General features: G+C 44.5%; 1 protein-coding gene across 2 annotated transcripts in view; it reads right to left on the reverse strand.

Annotated features, from left to right (window-relative positions):
- DDX10 (DEAD-box helicase 10) overlaps nucleotides 1–15430 on the reverse strand; it is a 375483-nt gene that overhangs the window by 305801 nt on the left and 54252 nt on the right. For both annotated transcript variants that reach the window (XM_050927904.1, XM_050927896.1), the window contains exon 12: nucleotides 3337–3425. In XM_050927904.1, coding sequence (XP_050783861.1) covers nucleotides 3337–3425 — 89 coding nt within the window. The remainder of the gene's footprint in view (nucleotides 1–3336; nucleotides 3426–15430) is intronic.

The following is a 15430-nucleotide window of genomic DNA, read 5'->3' on the forward strand; positions in this document are numbered from 1 at the left end:
TGCCTGGACGATAGAGGTGAGAGCAAGTGAATGTGGGCTTTTTGCTTAGGAAATTTCCTAAGTAACAGTGTCATTTCAAAAGGTATGCATTTTTATATTATTGCAGTTACCTAGACAAACACATTGTGATTTATAAAATAAATGCTTCACTGCCTCCTCAAATGAGCCTATGAAGCAAGTAGAAACTGCCTGGATCCAGTACATTCTCTTCAGTGGTTTCCAAAAAACTAACCCATATGCCAGAACTTCTACTTCAGGAAGTTGGTAGGCTGCAACTTTAGGTCATTTATGTAGGGCAAAGGCTCCCAAACTTATTATTTGCTGTGCCCACCGCGTGGAAATCCACATCGCATGTGTGCCTCCCTTTCATCAAACAGAAATAGCACCTTTGTGGATACCAGGAGTCCAGAAGCCCACCTCCCAGTCAGGGCACACCCAGGCAGATGGCCCCAGCAAGAGAGACAGCCAGGCCACGCCTCCCCATTTCCCCACCCATGGGAACCCCAGTCACCATCACCATTAGGCTCCTCCAGCTGCAGCACACCCACCAGTATGCACATTCAAGAGCCTGTGTGGACAGGGAGGAACTACTTCCCAATGTGGCATACATGCACCAGCCTCCAAGAAGGCGAGCAAACTGTAATGCTTCTCCCCCTCGTCCTACACACACACACACACACAAATCCCATGCAGGGAGAAAGCATGCTCCCCTAGCTCCTTGCCCCTCCCTTCTCCCTGCTTCTCCAGTCCAGCAGCAGAAACTGGAACAGGAGAAAAAGCCAGCGAGTCAAGTCCTCACACACCCTGTTGTACCTCCCCAACCCCCACCCAGAGGGCACACCCTCCAGTTTGAAAACCGGTGATGTAGAGTGTAATACTAAGTCTCTCTCCTATACTAGTACCTGGCAGCTGTGCTGGTGGCTCATTGCCCATTCCTCACAAAGCTACTCCAAACTCCAGTGTCCACTGCTAGTTCAAATACTTACAGCCAACTAAAGTGATGGGAACTGACTGGGTTTAGTTAAGGTCTTACTCTGGTAAATGGATGTACCTGTGCAAATGGGTTGAGACTATGTTTTCTAAACAGCAACCTATCCACTGATGGTCCCAAATGTAAGGAGAACCTTCCAACTTCTGTTTGCTGGAGCTATGAATGAAAAGAGTAGGCGACCAAGGAGCTGCAGACCCTTAGCTGAGAGCCCTGGACTCTGTGGCCTGGACAGATAGAAGGTTGCATCTAGAAATGTTCCCAGAACTACATTAGGAAGTTTCTCAGAAGGTAGATAAGTGACTGCAATGTGATGCCAAAAAAAGAGGCACATAATCAAATGTGGTTTTCCATCAACTCTTATGTGGATGATAATCTCTATGTTTGTCCTATGCCCGGTAATTAAGAACTGCAGAATTCTACAGCTGACACAAATTAATCCCTGTATTGAGAATGCACAGCTGTGAAGAAATGAAATAGGAGCTGACCCAGATACAGGCATAGTAATATTTACATCACTAAAGACACTTACTGCCTCATTGATAACAGAGAAATCTAATGCACCAACACTGGTGAAAACCACATTGTGCCAAACAATCAGGGTCAACATTAACACTTGTTATGCTGCAAATGGCACAGAAGCACTTGCAGGAGCACCATTCATCAGCGACATGCTGCCAGAATACTAACACGGGATTCCCTCAAAATTTTCTGGGTCAGTTAGCAATAAAGGTGCCCACTGGTAGTGAGCTAAGTGGTCAGTTGGGGACAGGAGTCATCTTTGTTTCATGAGGTGGACAGACCTCCAATAGCTCGTATGAGAGGCCGGGTCAAGGTACAGCTGATGCAAAGAGGAGAACAGAGCTTCAGGTTACCTCCAGCTCTTCAGGTCAGTCTGCCACTGGGTGGGCAGGCAGATAACTGTGGAGAAAGAGGTAGCATGCAGCAGCTACAGGACTAGTGCAGTGGGAGTTTGGCCTCACCTCCTCTCTTCCTTCTGCACATGCACTGCTGGATTTGCCAGTGAGGGGCTGGGTAGTGAGGACTACATGCTACATTCCCCACTAGATCTTCCTGGCCGTGATGGGGAACATGCAATGGAAAAACTCCCTTTGCAGCAGCTGCTGTAGGATTGGCAAGCATACCCACAGTGCGGCAGATGCCTGCTCAGTCCCAGACGGCTGAAAATTTTAACAAACAGTGACAGCCTAAGCATTTCTGAGTAGGCCTAAAACTATTTTTGCTGCTCCTTCCATTCCGCAGCGTAATCAAGACCTTTTCACCATCACACAAAGACACCCAGAGCCAGCTTAAGCATTTTACAGAGCATCAAAAGCCCAAACTTAACTGCCACATTTAACAAAGATGTATATATGAAGAGGGATCTTTAGATTTCCTCTCTCAGACACACCCCAACTCTAGCTTCCATCTGTCAAAAGTGGAGTCCAAAAAGTTTCTCCTCTTCACTCTGCCAGTTGTTTATACATCAGTCTAAATTTTCAAAAATGTCTTTGCAAGGAAGAGTGAAAGATGTGTTTAAACAAAAGCTGAAATTCTCATTCATTAAACCGAGGGTATGTCTACATAATGACTGGGAGATGTCTCTACTCAAGACAGCAGGTTAAAAATAGCAATTTGTCCAGAGCGGCAGAAAGGACAGCATGGACTAGTGACCCATCTCTAATCCCACCCAACCCCCTGTGAACGCACTCAGGTGGCTAGCTTGAGCCACCACTCACGTAGCCGCAGCCACAGTACAGTCTTTAACATGCTAGCTTGGACGGAGTTAGAGCATACATGTCTACCCAGTCTCGGAATCACACCTCCCAGCTGCTTTGTAGACATACTCCTAAAGGCTGGCTTTGTCAACAGGAGGCTTGTGAGAGACTCCCTCCAGCTAATGACTACTGGTAGCAATGTGTTATAAACCAATAGCAAAACAGAAGATGATAAATCTCTAGAATATTTTGGAAAAAAATAAAACCTCTCTGCAGAGGAACCATTAAGAAGATGGAGAGAATGCCAGTTCACTATGATTACAAGGATGTCATTGACAGAGGGAAAAAATCCCATTACTTCTTGCTTTTGTATCATGTATTACAATTTTTGTCTTTACTGCAGTAAGTTATTATCTTTATGGAACAATGTACAATTTACATAACATTTTCCCTACAATGTGGGTCTACAAAAATGTTCAAAAACTACATGAGTAGGAAAATGTTACAAGACACATCAAAATTAGAATTTTGAACATGGTAAAATGACTATTTAACACAAAGTTGAAGATATCAGGGAAAAAAGGTAAGCATATTGCTTTCAATACTGTACTTACTATAGACAGTACTTACTGAGCATATTCTGCTAGAGGTAACTTAAAGACATCAAAAACTTCTTTGTTCTTCATTAGGTAGACTGAACGCAAGTAGGATACAAAACACTGAAAGGAGAAGAAAAAAGTGTTTTAAAAACAGAAAAGAAAAATGCTCTCATTCAATTAATTGTATATTAACATTACACCATATGGCTAACCAGAAAAAAAGTGGAGAATTCCAATACTGGTTTTGTCTAAGAACTTATTTATCCACATAGTTTCAACAAAAGAACCTCTATTATAAGCTGATCTAGTTCTAATATTTCAGTACTTCATTCAGAGCAGCCTAATTGGCACATTATTCTAGTGGTGTGTAGTGTTAGCTTTACTAGTCACAAAATACTCTGGTGAGGGGAGCTAGAAAGAGGAGACTATTGCATGTATTACTCAAGAGCTGGGAGGGAAAAAAAATGAAGTTATTGGACTAGACTATCTCAGTTAAACCAATGTAAAGATCTCCAGCAGTGACATAGTATGTAGCACTGGAACTTGGCTTTTTTTTTTTTTTTCCCCTTTTTCCTACCATCTCAAACTTTTAGTCTGTCCACTTATTTCATATGGCTTCCTGCCCCCATCTTATTAAGTACACTTCTCTCACTTGCCAAAATCACCTCTCCTTTACTTCTTAAAATTTAAGCTCTTTGGCTCCATCCTTGGAAACCATCTTTAACAATCAGTAGAATTTGTTTTATGGGAGGTTTTTTCCTCCCTGCTGATGAAACAACCTTTGCTGCAGATTCTGCTTACAGCTTTGTTCTATCCAGACCGCAATCAAAAACTAGAAAAATCACTGCTATAACACTGGGCAGCCTGCATTGGCAAAGAGAAGAACAGTGATAACTCATGTGTATCACAGAGTAAATCATTGTTTATTCCAGTGTAACCATTCTGTTATTTTTGTTTTGGGGCATCACTTGAAAAATTACATGACTGTCTCTTCTTTGTTGATTAATTCATGGAATTCTGAGGTGGCCTCCTGTTGTCTGAGATACAATAAAGCAGACTTGACATTTTCCACCCCCCAATTTAAAAAATAACCAAAACTTTAAATCTATTCAATAACTCAAAACTCAGTATATACACTTTGACAAATGGACTTAATTTCATCTCCACAGAAATGGTGAAGGTAATATGGTAATTTCTCTCATGTTTTGCAGTATTAGCAGAATTTAATCTTTTGGTTTTGCTTGTATATGTACAAGGATTCAATGCAGCAAAGGAAAGGTTGAGCTGATCTTCACTAAATCGTAGTTTGTAACATGAGCAAAAAATAAATAAATAAATCTGAGTATCACTCTGGAACGGGATGGGCCTGCTGGCCTGCCACGACTAACATTTCTGTCTGGCCTCTTCTGCAACCTCGTGATCTCTGAGTTAGGGCTGCCAGAAGTCCCGCGCTCAGACCCACTGCCTGCCTCCCTCCCCCAAGTGGTGCACAGAAATATGCCAGCAGCAGCCGGCCGCAGCCACTAGTGGGAGCAGCATGGGGCCATGGCATGCAGGCAGCCTGCCTGAGCACTGCTGCGCTGCCAGCCAGGAGCCACCTGTGGTAAGCACCTCCCGGCCAGAGCCTGTACTTGACACTCCCTCCTGCACCCAAACTCCCTCCCAGACCCTGCATCCACTGCATTAATATAGTAGGAATGTGCAGTCCGTGACAACTTACCAAAATTCGTGGAGTGGCCCCACTGTGAAAATTATTGCCCACCCGTTCTAGATCTTCCTATTTAAGTGCAGTGGTCCAATAATCCTATAACCTATTCTTTGATTTGAGTCCCATTCAGTACACATTTTCCTGAGTCTCAAGCCTTGCTCATTCACTAGGTGGACACAGTACACCTAATCTATTAGGAGCATAAATTGCAAATTCTTATATCATCATATACTGGTGGCAGAAGAGTAGCTAAGTAATTGCCACCCAGAGTCTCTACAGTATGAAAATGTTTGGAGTGGTTACTACTTTGTATTTAACTATTAGTAAGGCTAAGATTTTGTCATGGATATTTTCAGTAAAAGTCATGGACAGGTCACAGGCAATAAACAAAAATTCAAAGAAGCCCTTGACCTGTCCATGACTTTTAATAAAAATATCCCTGACAAAATGAGGGAGGAAGGACGGTCCAGCACCTATAGCTACTGGGGCTCTGAGGGCTAGACAGCTTCTGGGAGCTCCGGGGTCCCCCTGCTGCCCAGTAGTTGGGACGTGCGGGGGGGGGCGAGACGCGAGTCTGCCGCTGACAGCTTGGGGCTGACATGGAAAATGTCACAGAGATCTCTGGAAGTCATGGATTCTGTGACTTCTGTGATATAATTGTAGCCTTAACCTTTTTATTTTATTTTTTTTTATTTTTTTGTAAAGGGGGGAGGGATAACTCAGTGGTTTGAGCATTGGCCTGCTAAACCCAGGGTTGTGAGTTCAATTCTTGAGGGGGCCACTTAGGGATCTGGGGTAAAACTCAGTACTTGGTCCTGCTAGCGAAGGCAGGGGCTGGACTTGATGACCTTTCAAGGTCTCTTCCAGTTCTAGGAGATAGGTATATCTCCAATTATTTATTTTATTAGTGCGTAAATCACATGCAGTTCTAGTAGCATTATTTCTTAACATTTTGTTAAAGATTATGGAGAGGGAAGAGCAGACTCCCCAACTCTTTCACCCTTAGTGGCAGAACATTTCTTCACATTGGCCCGTGTGAAGTGTGTTTTTTCATCTGCTTGGTAAAAGTCAAATGTAAAGGGGAAAAAAAGGAATGTGTGCCCATTTCTTCATGATTCATAGACTTTAAAGCCAGGAGGGACCATCATGATCATCCAGTCTGGTCTCCTGCACATCTCAGGCCACAGAACCTCACACACTCACTCCTGCAGTAGGCCCATAATCTCTGGCTCAGTTACTGACGTCCTCAAATCTTTATTTCACGACTTCAAGTTAGAGTAAATAGTGGATTCTCTCTCGTTCAAACCAGCAAGTGAGCTGTGCCCCATTCTGCAGCAAAATATGAAAAACATGCACTGTCTCTGCCAATCTGAACGGTGGGAAAATTCCTTCTGGACCCCCAATATGGTGATCAGTTAGATCCTGAGCATGTGAGCAAGACCCACTAGCCAGACACCTGGGAAAGAATTCTCTGTAGTAACTCAGAGCCCTCCCCATCTAGTGTCCCATTTCCAGCTGTTGGAGATGTTCCTAATAGCAGTTGCAGATGGAGTACATGCCATTGTAAGCAATTAAATCACACCACCTGCTCCACAAATGTATAAAGCTCAATCCTGATGCCAGTTAGGCTTTTTTACCCACACTGCCCCCCTTGGAAGGCAGTTCCAGAGCTTCATTACTTTGATGGTTACAAAACCTCCATCTAATTTCAAGGCTAAACGTGTGGATGGCCAGTTTATGTCCATTTGTTTTTGTCTCAACATTAGCCCTTACCTTAAATAACTCTTCTCCCTCACTGGTATTTATCCCTCTGATATATTTATTAGAGAGCAAATCATATCTCCCCTCAGCCTTCATTTGGTTAGGCTACACAAACCAAGCTTTTTGAGTCTCCTTTCATACGGCAGGATCTCCATTCTCCTGACTATCTTAGTAGCCCTTCTCTGCGCCTGTTCCAGTTTGAATCATCTTTCTTAAATATGGGAGACCAGAATGCCACTCAACATTCCACATGACATCTCACCAGTGCCTTGTATAATGGTAACAATACTTCCACATTGCCACTGGAAATACCCAACCTGATTCATCCTAGGGTTGCATTAGCCTTTTTCATGGCCACATCACACTGGCAGCTGATCCTGTGATCAGTCAAAACACCCAGGTCTTTCTCTTTCTCTGTCACTTCCAAGTCCTCAGTTTATAGCAAAAATTCTTGTTAGTTCCCAAGTGCACAACTTTGTACTATTAAATTTCATCTCATTTCCATTACTCCAGTTTTCAAGGTCACCCATATCTTCTTATATGAAATTCTGGTCCTCCCAGCTTTCGCAATACCTCCCAACTTTGTGTCATCCACAAAATACATTAGCACTCACACTTTTTGCGTCAAGATCATTAATGAAAACGTTAAATAAGATTGGCCTGTGATTGATCCTTGTGGAAAGCCATCAGTAACCTCTTTCCAGCCTGTGTTCATCTTTCAGCATGAACTTTTAAAGTCTCCCCTTAAACTAGTTCATTTAATTATATTAATATTCTTATATTAATCCTGATGTTCTCCAATTTAAATAATAATTTCCCATGTAGAATTATATCAAATGCATTATTAAAATCCCGGTAGACTGGATCTACTGCACTTCCTTTGTCTAGAAAAATTGGTTATCTTCTCAAAGAAAGTGATCGGGTTGCTCTGGCACAATATAAAACTTCTGTAAAACCATAGTTGTATTTTATCCCAATTACTGCTTACCTCCATGTCTAACTACCTTTTTTTCAAAATTTATTCTAAGAACATTCATAGAACTGAGGTCTGGGGGTCTGTAGCAGACCCCAAGCACTATCCCAGGGGAGCCTCTATTATCTTTCTTCCCCAAAGTGATTTTGACCCAAACAGATTCCAGTTTATCCATTGCATCACTTCTAATTTTACAGTATATCTCATCTTTAATATACAATGCTACTCCTCTACCTTTACCTTTCTTTTCTGAACAGCATATACCCTTCTATACCTGTATTCCTTTCATCATTACTATTCCACCATGTTTTCATTATCCCTGTAACAACCGGTTTAACCTCCTGCACCAGTCGTTCTAGTTCCTCCATTTTGTTACCCAGGCTCCTTGCACTTTTGTATAGACATCTTAGCTGTTTCTGCTTCTCTTCACCCAGAAGCCCCATCCGATTAGGTATAAACTTTTTACTACCAGTATGTATCACCTACCTGACAGTGACTGTCATTCTCTTTCCTCTTGTTGTCCATTCGCCTACACTATATTGTTCCTTTCTCCATTTACTGGATTTTCCTCCCACTCAATATTAGAATCAGGGGTGGAGATTACATGAGCTCCCGCCACCATCTCCCCCAAATTCCTAGTTTAAAGCACTTTTAATCAATCAGTTGTGCCAACCTAACTCCACCAGAGAGGTCCTTGGGGCCATCTGCCTGTCCCAAGTCAGGATAAAGGAGGAGGGTTGGGCGTGGGGCTAGCAACTCCATCCCGTAAAAAATCAACCTGCTACAGAAACGCCAAAAATAGAGACAACAGAGACTTTTACCCTGGAAAAAGAAGGGTCTTCAACTCGAAGATGCATGACGCTGGGTGGTAAAAGCCATGAGGAAGCCACTAAGCCGATTACCCTTCTTGCAACCAGGAGGATTACGATAGGCACATGGAACGTGAGGACCATGTACAAGTCAGGAAAGATGGCGCAGGTTGCAGCAGAGATGAGGAGCAACAACCTGACCCTATTAGGCATTAGCGAGACAAGATGGACGCAAGCGGGACAGAGACGACTGTTGACAGGAGAGCTGTTGCTGTATTCAGGACATGAAGAGAGCGACGCACCCCACACACAGGGAGTAGGCTTCATGTTGTCCAAGCAGGCACAGAGAGCACTGATTGGTTGGGAGGCACATGGTCCCAGGATCATCACAGCATCCTTCAGAACTAAAATGAAGAGGATTAAGATGAATGTTGTTCACTGCTATGCTCCAACTAATGACAGCAAAGAGGAGGACAAAGATTATTTTTACAACAGACTCCAGAAAATATTAGAGATTCTCCCAGACAAAGACATCATCATCCTTATGGGAGACTTTAATGCCAAAATTGGACCTGACAACACAGGATACGAACAAGTCATGGGGACCCACGCTCTGGGAGAGATGAGTGAGAGTGGAGAGAGATTTGTGGATCTGTGTGCACTTAACAACTGGTCATAGGAGGTAGCATCTTTCCTCACAAGCGGATCCACAAGAGTACCTGGGTATCACCAGCAGGCACGACAGAAAACCAGATCGATCATGTCTGCATTAGCAAGAAGTTCAGAAGATCCTTGCAGGACGTTAGAGTTAGAAGAGGAGCAGACGCGGCGTCCGATCATCACTTAGTGGTGGCCAGATTGAAGCTGAAGCTGAAAGAGAACTGGATAGACGCGTCAGACAGAAGAGTGAAGTACAACGTCAGCCTTCTGAAGGACCATAAGACCAAGGAAGATTTTGGACTGACGCTGAAGAATAAGTATTCAGTATTACAGGATCGGTCTGAGGAAGAGGAAGACAGTGTACTAAACAGATGGCAGAAAGTGAGAGACACACTTAGGTCAGTATGCCAGGAAGTGCTTGGAATTAAGAAACACCAGCAGAAAGAGTGGATCACAGCAGAGACCTTGATCAAGATAGAAGACAGAAAGAAGAAGAAGGCAGCAGTCAACAGTAGGACTAGAGCAGCAAAGGCCAAAGCTCAAAAAGAGTATGCTGAAGCCCATAGAGCAGTGAAGAGGAATATCAGGAAGGACAAGAGAGAGTATGTGGATGAACTGGCAGCAGAAGCGGAGCAGGCGGCATACAGCGCTAATATGAAACAGCTGTATGATACTATCAAGCGACTGTCTGGAAAGTTCAGCAAGCCAGAACGTCCCGTTAAAGACAAGCAGGGAAAGTCTATAACAGGAATAGAACAACAGATGAACAGATGGGCGAAGCACTTTGAGGAACTCCTGAACAGACCAGCACCACCAGATCCACCAGATATCAACCCAGCCAATGAGGACCTCTCAATTAATTGCGATAAACCAACCAGAGATGAGATCAGAAAAGCCATCACCATGATGAAGAATAGGAAGGCGGCTGGACCTGATGACATCCCAGCAGAGGCCCTGAAAGCAGACCTGGATGCTTCAGTGGAAATGCTGTACCCCCTCTTTGAGAAGATATGGGAAGAAGAAGTGATTCCGGTAGACTGGAAAGAGGGATATCTCATCAAAATCCCCAAGAAAGGAGATCTTAGCAACTGTGCCAATTATAGAGGAATCACACTCCTGTTGGTGCCAGGGAAGGTCTTCAACCGAGTCCTCTTAGAGAGAATGAAGGATGCCGTCGATCCACAGCTACGAGATGAACAGGCAGGTTTCCAGCAGAACAGATCATGCACGGACCAGATAGCAACGCTTCGCATCATAGTCGAGCAGTCTATGGAGTGGAACTCCTCGTTGTACATCAACTTTGTTGATTATGAGAAAGCGTTCGATAGTGTGGATCGAGAGACCCTCTGGAAGCTCCTTCAGCACTACAGCATCCCAGCAAAGGTGGTCAACTTGATCAAGAAGTCATATGACGGTATACACTGTAGAGTGATCCATGGAGGGCAGCTTACTAACAGTTTCCAGGTGCAAACTGGAGTCAGGCAAGGATGCTTGTTGTCACCATTTCTCTTTCTCCTCGTCATCGATTGGATTATGAGGACATCCACTTACGAGCGTAGGAACGGAATCCAGTGGACGTTGTGGACCCAGCTTGATGACCTGGACTTTGCTGACGACCTTGCACTCCTTTCGCACAATAAACAGCAGATGCAAGAGAAGACCAACATAGTGGCAGCCACGTCATCACAGGTTGGCCTCAACATTCACAAGGACAAGACCAAGATCCTTAGGATTAACTCCATCAGCAATGACCCAGTCACACTGAATGGAAGCCCCCTGGAAGAAGTGCAGTCCTTCACCTACCTAGGTAGCATCATCGACCAGCAGGGTGGCACAGACGCAGACATCAAAGTAAGGATTGGTAAGGCAATAGCAGCTTTCTTACAGCTCAAGAACATCTGGAGCTCCGGAAAGCTGTCTTTGGCAATAAAAATTCGACTGTTCAACTCCAATGTGAAATCAGTCCTACTGTATGGAGCTGAAACCTGAAGGACAACCAAAACAACCATCAGGAAGATCCAGACCTTAATTAATAGCTGCCTCAGAAGGATTCTCCAGATCCGCTGGCCAGACACCATCAGTAACATCCACCTTTTGGAGAGGACCTGTCAACTCCCAGCAGAAGAAGAAATCAGAAGGAGAAGGTGGGGTTGGATAGGACATACACTACGTAAGCAGCCAACTAACATCACCAGACAGGCCCTGCTGTGGAATCCCCAAGGCAAGTGGAAAAGAGGCCGTCCAAGAAACACCTGGCGACGTGACCTTCAGGCTGATAGCAAAAAAATGGGCTATACTTGGAACCAGCTAGAGCGAATGGCCCAGGATAGAAGACTCTGGAGATCTGTGATTGGCGGCCCATACCCCGACTGGGGTGACGGGCACGAGTGAGTGAGTGTGCCAACCTCCATCTCAGAAGTCTATTTACTTCCCTAATCTAGGTGGAGTCCATCCCATGAGAACAGTTCTCTGTGAATGTCTGCTAGTGGTCAAATATTCCAAAGCCTTTCTTATAACACCACTGCCTGAGCCACCTGTTGATCATCATAATCTTGTCTTGCCTTTGCTCTCCTCCAGACAGGTAGACTTCCACAGGAGATCACCTGTGGATTAGCCTCCATTTCTTTAAGCATTATCCCCAGCCTGGTGTAGTCTTCCTTGATGCACCTCATCAAGAATCTAGCAGTATCATTTGTTCCCACATGAAGGCTGGTTAGTGGACTCTTTCCTACTCCCATTAGGATCTTCTTCAGACTCTGGTATCTTAGCTCTCACTAGACAGCACACCCTTCTGTTCTCCGGATCAGCTCTGGTGACAGAGCTTTCTGTTCTTAGCAGGAAGTCCCCAGTCACATAGACCGGACTCTTCCTAGTACTGGTACAATTATTCAACCTTCCCCCTTCTGTTCTTTCTGGTTGCAAGGTTTCTTTGTCTTTTGTTCTCACTTGCAGTCTTCTGTGAGTGATCCTCTGTCCTCCTGGAGCTCCAAACTTTAGCTACTGCCATTGTCCCTTACCCAATTCTTGTAGGACTCGCTATTCTTCTCTTCTTCCTTGCTCTCCTATGTTATGTTACTGCCTGTGTCTCCCCTTCCTTTGCCAACTCAGTGAACTGGTTCCTCAGCTCTCTCCTCCTTCACAAACTGGTCTTTTCCTCTGCCTTGTTCTCACAGTCACTTGCTTCCACTGGCCACTTTCTTCATCCAACAGTCTACCCTCACAGTTCTCTAGTCCAGCATGAATCTGCAAGTCTTGAGCCTTGTCTCTCCTTCCCTCCATCACCTGCTCAAATACCCTTCGAAACCTCACCACAGTTTCTGTCTGCATCTGCAAACCTCTGATCATCTCTTCTCTTCCATCAAATCTATCAGGCAGCACTTCAAATAAAGCAACTTTCAGGTACCCTCTTCAGGATAATGTACGTCACCACAGCTTCACTATAGTTTCTTAGCTCACTACCACTGCTGCCAGCATAGCTGTCTTAGCCTTCCCTCCTAAGCTCCTGTCAAGAAAGAAAAAACAAAAACCATGCAAACCAAACACACACACACACACACACACACACACACACACACACACCACAAACTCCTCTTACAAACTCCCTGTTTTCACCTAGGTTTGCTGGCTCCTATGCCACTGGCTGGCCGGTTGGCTGCCTTTTTAGGTCTGCTGATTAGGGAAGCTCCCAATCAAGGTTCAGCTGTGATCAAATGCTCTGTTTCTCTCACAACACACTGCTCACCATCAAACTTTGTAAACAAAAACAAACCAACAAGCAAACAAACTCACTCATTGCTAAGGAACACGGGTTTGGTTTGCTTTCCTTTCCAACTGATCTCTATTCAACGGCCACAGTTTTCAGTTCTGTTTGCTGGCTCTTGTGCTGCTGCTCTACAAAAGGAGGCCTGGATGGTTTTGATTTACAACAAAACCTGCCCTAGAAGTCTCTAGGGGCTACCACAAAACCAGAACAAACAAACAGAAACCAAACTGAGACAAGAAATGATTTTTACTCTGACTGTTTAAAACCAACACACTTGGGAGAAATCATTTGTGTTAATGATTCAATATTTCTGGCCTTTCAGTTAGAGGGTAAGAATGTTTTCCATACCCCTGTGAACCCCAAGAGATCATCCAACAAAACCAATCAATCAGTCCTGATCCCTATTGGGGGCTCTAGGTACAACATAAAATACATAATTATTTTCTAAGGGGAAATGAGGAAGCAAGAGAAATTTTTACATCTGAAAGCAGCAAAAAACTCAAACCCACGTTTTCCCTTGGCAGGTCACTTTAACATGCTAATTTTTGTTATTGGTAGTACTTCGTTATTGGTAGCCTAGAGTCAAAGTAGCACAACACTTTCTATTATAGGGCTTCATTTTCAATCACTCATTTATTTTCCCAAACTATACATTTTCAGGCTGCGATTTCCCATGACAGGTCTCTGTGCCCTTCTAGTATTTTTTTAATTTTCAGCAAAAACAGAACTGTTGCTAAGAATTAAGTATGGGGAAAATACATTGTTTTGCCCACATTAAAATATTATAACCATTTCACTGAAAAGCTCGAGCACCTCCAGGCTTTGCAGCAAGGATTTGAAATTTGGCAGGGTTTTTTCCCTGATGACAGGGATGTGCCTTTTGGCATCCCCATAAACATCCAAATTTGGTCAAGCTATTAGCCTCCAAAATCATTGTTCACACGATCAGACTGCTGTTAGAGTTTGGCAGCTAATTTCTCTAAGGAATCCAACGGTACTCTGCATGCTACGTCCCAGCGTAGCAGGAACAGAGGAGGATTCTCCCTACAATTGCTCCTCTCAGTTGCCAGGATCCATTGTGATGCCAGGCACAGGAAACAAGTGCAGGGAGACTCGTGTGTTCTCCATGTGCCCGTTCTGCTGGCACTCAGGCCAGGAAGAGAAGCAGAACACATCTTGACTAGAATGCACAGGGGTGATGAGCAGAGGTAAGCACCCTGGTGGGCCGGGCCAGTTTGTTTATCTGCCACACAGGTAGGTTCGGCTGATTGCGGCTCCCACTGGCCACGCCTCCCCCACGGGCCCCGCCTCCCCCACTGGCCTCAGACAGCGAACCGTGGCCAGTGGGAGCCGCAATCTGCCGAACCTGCAGACGCAGCAGATAAACAAACTGGCCCAGCCCGCCAGGGTGCTTACCCTGGCAAGCCGTGTGCCAGAGGTTGCCAACCCCTGTGCTAGGAGATGGTAATAGAAGGGGACAAGCAAGAGACTCTCTAACCACTAGAGAAGCTAGGATTCCAAAGCCTCAGTATTCCTCTTTCTAGCAAAGAGTTGTGAAATCTAGTGGCAAAGTGTGTGTCTTCTTCTCCTACTATTGATGATAACCTACTACTGCTACCAGTTATTCCTTAAGTTCAAGCAGTACATGTTCTTCTTATGATCCATGTAAGGGTCAATATGTTACCACGACAGAATTTTTGTGTTTCAGTTTGCTTTTTGGCAGAATTTTGAGGACATATGCTCAACTTAATGGCATTTCTTTCTTGGATGCAATATATTAACCTCTCAACACCACATCCAACCAATGGGTATGGAAAAGAATAAGGGGGATGGTATAAGGAGGAAGAAAGAGGACCTGGTGTGATTTGAGGAACAGAGCCACTGGCATGCCGAGGGGGACACACAGACTCTGGTATAGGAAAAAATGGGGGACCCTACAATGGAGGGGGAAAAGAGGGCATGAGGGACATCGCCCTTGTTATGAGGGTGAGGTTAAGCAGCCTGCAGCAAGGCCCCGAAGTAAAGGGAGTTGAGAGGGTGACACATAGGGAGTTCCTGGAAGCAAACAGAGGAATGCAAGCTGCCCCTGGAGTGGACAATGCACTACAGAAGCAACCAAGAGTGAGTGAAGCTGCTAGGTGTACTAACCAAATGCCCTAAGCCCAATTTGTCCCCCTTTCTCCCTTCTGGTTTTCAGACCTTCATCAAATCAATAGCATTCTTACCTCTGATGGACAGAACATTCTCTGAAATTCTGGACTGAATTCAGCATTCAAAAGCTATTGCATTACAGCCAAACACAGAAATGTCACCAGGTTGTGTGTAAGGCTACAAAGGCTTGGCCAATTAAAATCACATTAACTCCTAGAGGACCCAACTGAGATAAATTGCTACGGAACTAGGCATTGCAGATACACACAGTATGAGACAGTACCTGCCCCAAGGGTAAAC

This window comes from Gopherus flavomarginatus, chromosome 1 (genome assembly GCF_025201925.1).
Source record: "Gopherus flavomarginatus isolate rGopFla2 chromosome 1, rGopFla2.mat.asm, whole genome shotgun sequence".
In the NCBI taxonomy this organism is placed as follows: Eukaryota; Metazoa; Chordata; order Testudines; family Testudinidae; genus Gopherus; species Gopherus flavomarginatus.